Source organism: Dermacentor andersoni, chromosome 7 (genome assembly GCF_023375885.2).
Source record: "Dermacentor andersoni chromosome 7, qqDerAnde1_hic_scaffold, whole genome shotgun sequence".
In the NCBI taxonomy this organism is placed as follows: Eukaryota; Metazoa; Arthropoda; class Arachnida; order Ixodida; family Ixodidae; genus Dermacentor; species Dermacentor andersoni.
This window is the reverse complement of record NC_092820.1, coordinates 78,325,379-78,329,219: the sequence shown is the minus strand read 5'-3', so window position 1 is coordinate 78,329,219 and position 3,841 is coordinate 78,325,379. Positions and strand designations below refer to the sequence as shown.

The window sequence follows — 3,841 nt, the reverse complement described above, 5'->3', positions numbered from 1 at the left end:
CCAAATGCCGCTCACTCCACCTGAGGGGGCCCATCCGGTTGGGACGAGACCGTCGATATTCAGGGTTGCGGGTGCTGCCATCCCTGCCATGGCAGATTTCGGCGCCCGGAAGTTTCTGGATCGACCTGTGGGCTTCCGTGTGCTTACCGATGACGTCAACGTCATCGACCATGCCATCCAGCGAGGTACAGCATTCCTAACATCTCTGGTGGCCCCCTGGCAGCGACTGGATGCGATTCGGACCTTCGTGTTCTCGGGTCTAAATTTCATGATGAGATGCGGCATCCTGGGGAAGGACGATTGGCAACGGCTCGATGAGCTCCGTCCCCTAAAGCGGACGCTTTACCATCCAACGCATCGAATGAGTATCTTTATGGAAGCCCACAGGCGGGAGCTGCGGCCATACCACTAGCTGCCGAGCTCAGTGACCTCTGCCGGGTGGACAACGCCTTTAAACTGCTCACGTCCTCCGAATCAGAGGTTCGCGATATGACGTCGCAGAGCCTGTTTGAGGTGTTCTCTAAGCCTCTTCGCTGGCCGGCGGAGCAGAGGGACGTCGAGGACTACCTCAGCGGTCCACGGAGGGCGACTTCCGCGCGCCAGCTTCGCAGCTTCGGTCGGCTTGGACGGAGGCACGTAAGGCGTCTCGCCGCGTGAATGTGCTGTGGAAGCTGGACCCTGAGGGCGTCCGGATAACCTGCGGTGAAAAAACCCTCACCTCTTCCCACCGCAGGAAGGTTATCCGCACGCTGCGCGCCCTTCAATCGGCGACAGGGGACGAAGCTCTCCACTGCAAACCTAGCCAGGGCAAGGTGATGCAGTGTGTGTCGGCCGACCCCGCCAGCTCTCCTTTCATGCACACCGGGTCCTTCACCCGGTTTGCAGACTGGCGTTTTATCCATAAGGCTAGGCCCCAACCTTCTACCACTGAACGGAGCCAGCCCATGGATGACTGGACGGGACCAGCGTTGCAGAGTGTGTGGGTACGAGAAGGAAACTCTACCCCACGTGCTGTGCCACTGCATGATGAACAGCATTATGTACAGAGCCCGTAAAACAACATAGTGGCACGACTACGTACTGCCAGCCGAAACCGGTTCACCATCATCTATGAAAATCGCCCGGTCGGCAGCACCAACCTACGTCCGGACCTCGTCATGGCGCGCGGAGAGGAGGCGATCGTCCTCGATGTTTGTTGCCCCTTCGACAGCAGACCCGAGGCCTTCTCCGTAGCCCGCGCCGCCAAAATCACAAAATACGAACCCGTGCGTCTCCATCTCGCACAACGGTACCAGCGCGTGGCCGTCGACGCCATCGTTGTTGGTGCTTGGATTCATGGGATTCTAACAATGAAACAATCATGCGTCTCTGTTCACACTCCTACCTTCGCCTCTCTAAAAAAGTGGCAGTGAGCGACGTGATCACCGCGTCCAGGACGATCGATAATAAACACGTCGCTCCCCGATGGGGAGCCCCTCGGCAGTGGCCCCGCCTCCCAGTTCTGGGCAGGTTCTATGTCCCCATGTTCAATCGTGCCTACATTGACTGACTACAGACTTTGGCTATTAGTCTTGGCCTTTTTTCCTCCCTTACTGTTGTCTTCAAATGTCAATTTTTGGTTGCTTAGCCTTCCTATATTTTCTGAACATGTGAATAAAAACCTTCTCGTACTTTGGCTAAGATCAACCTGAAGTGGAGATCTTAGCCAAAAGGCCGAGAAGCTGCTACACTTTGATCTTAGCCAAAATGCCGAGAAGGTACTACACTTTGACCTTGGCCTTTTGATCTTGATGTTGACACTTTGATCTTTGGCCTTTAGGCTAAGATCAAATTGTAGTAGCTTTTCGGCTTTTTGGCTAAGATGAAAGTGCAGTACTTTCTCGGCCTTTTGGCCAAGATCAAAGTGAAGTACCTTCTCGGCCTTTCGGCTAAGATCAAAGTGTAGCAGCTTCTCGGCCTTTTGGCTAAGATCAACCTCCTAGAAGCTTTTTGAAAAAAATGATACATTTTCCCCAAGAAGGACGGTTTATTGACGTGAAGATACTAGAATTTGGTGTTAGTTTTTGGGCAGGCATGGAGGTGTTTGTTCGTTTAGTGTTGTTCGTTTAGTTTTGGTGCTGGCATAGAAGTGTTTGTTATGTAGTGTGTGTTTACCTAGTGTTGTTCTTCATTTGGCGGCGATATGCGCTGGATAGATGTTTCGTGATGCAGCGATCGTCTCGCTCACGGCAAGTTTTTTGAACAGCCGCAGATATGTGCGGCAGCAAAAGCGGCACATAACCCGGTCGTTTTTGGGATCCCACGATCCAAGTGCTCCGATGATGATTGCCTCCACGGTCGCTTTCAGGAATTTCCGCAGGAGGTACTCCCGGACTGGTTTGTACTTCTGCTCCTGGCGGGCACGTTCAGGGCTGCAGGCCGGTACTCGAACGGGCAGGTTACATCAACGATGATCGCCTCCTCGCCCCTGCAAGGCACAAGGACAGGACGTAGATTAGTATTACCTACTGATCGATTCTCATGGGTGACAGTGAACTTGGCGGAGGCAGCGGCTTTCACTCGGTTCACGATCTGGTTGTGGCGGTTTGTGTATGCTTGACTGTGAGTCATGTGGCAGACCCTGCCACACAGGACATGTGGCAGGGTCTCGGGTTGACCGCCACAAATCCTACACCGTTGGTCCACGGCTGTAGTACACGGCCTTGCTGCATTCAGGGGAACGACGTTGAGTTGGGCCCGGTGAACGAAACGCCAGTCGGCAAACCTCGTGAATTGACCGGTACGTACAAAGTGGGAACTGCTCCGGTCGGCGGCAACGCACTCCACTTTCCCCTGACTGGGTTTTTGGTGGAGATCGTGATCTCGTGCGTTTGCCAGTGCCGTCCGGAGTGTCTTCACCACCTTAGTACGTTTCCTCGGGCCAAGTGTTATGTCACCCCTGGAGATGCGGAGGCCGTCTTCTTCGAATTCGCAGGTGATACCAAGTCGACGAGATGCCTTGCGAGCCTCCGTCCACACGGACTGGAGCGGCGCCGCAGTGGCCCGGAAGTTTTCCTCAGTCTCCTCGATCAGGTAGGCGGCAATGTCACCAGGTTCTGTAAGCCGTTGCCACCTCCTGCATGTCACAACGATCAGCGCCTGGAGTGCCAGGTCTTGGACTTCAGTGTCTGCAGAGGAGAGAAGTCTGAAGGCATTGTCTACTCTGCAGATGTCACTGACTTCTGCCGCCACAGGAATGTCAATGGCCCCCGCTGCGGAGCTACCGTAGAGATAGTCGTTAGCAGCTTTGGCAGGCAGGTAGAATGTCCGTTTGATGAGTGGGCGAAGCGTTGTGTCAAGTTGAGACCACTCTGCCTTACCAAGGGAGCCACACCTCATGGCAAAGTTGAGCGCCGGAAATACAGATGGTTTAACGGCGTCTAATCTCTGCCACGGGGCGAGCATCGAGGTAAGCAGGCGGGGACCCACGTTGATAGCTTCGTCCACGGTTCCCGGTCCGGTAGTATCGAGAACCCTACAGGTCGCCCGAGGGTGCCTCGAAGTCATTGATTGATGGGATTGGGGTACCGTAGACCGTGAAGGTCGTAGGTCTTGTCCCCTCGGGTGTATTGCCGGAGAGGTGCAGTGACTTGCACTTCGCGGGGCTCAAACGTAGCCCGAGCTGGCTCGACAGTGTTGCCACTACGTTAATGCGGCTCTGTAGCGTACCTGGCTCGCCAGCTAGCGGCGTTAGATCATCGGCGTAGGCAAGCACATTGTGTTGCCTGTCGCCTCCCTGAAGCGCACGCACGACTGGGTCGAGCACCAGGTTGAACAGGAGGCCGCTCAGTGGGCAACTCTG

The 3,841-nt window shown here is 55.1% G+C and overlaps 1 protein-coding gene across 1 annotated transcript; it reads right to left on the bottom strand.

Annotated features, from left to right (window-relative positions):
• Positions 1 to 1,139: 1,139 nt before the first annotated feature.
• Positions 1,140 to 3,378, bottom strand: LOC126534808 (uncharacterized). Its single transcript, XM_050182043.1, has 2 exons — positions 2,509 to 3,378; positions 1,140 to 1,343 (listed from the first exon to the last, which is right to left on the bottom strand). The coding sequence occupies exons 1-2, from the start codon at positions 3,376 to 3,378 to the stop codon at positions 1,140 to 1,142; spliced, it is 1,074 nt and encodes a 357-aa protein (XP_050038000.1).
• Between the last annotated feature and the right edge of the window lie 463 nt (positions 3,379 to 3,841).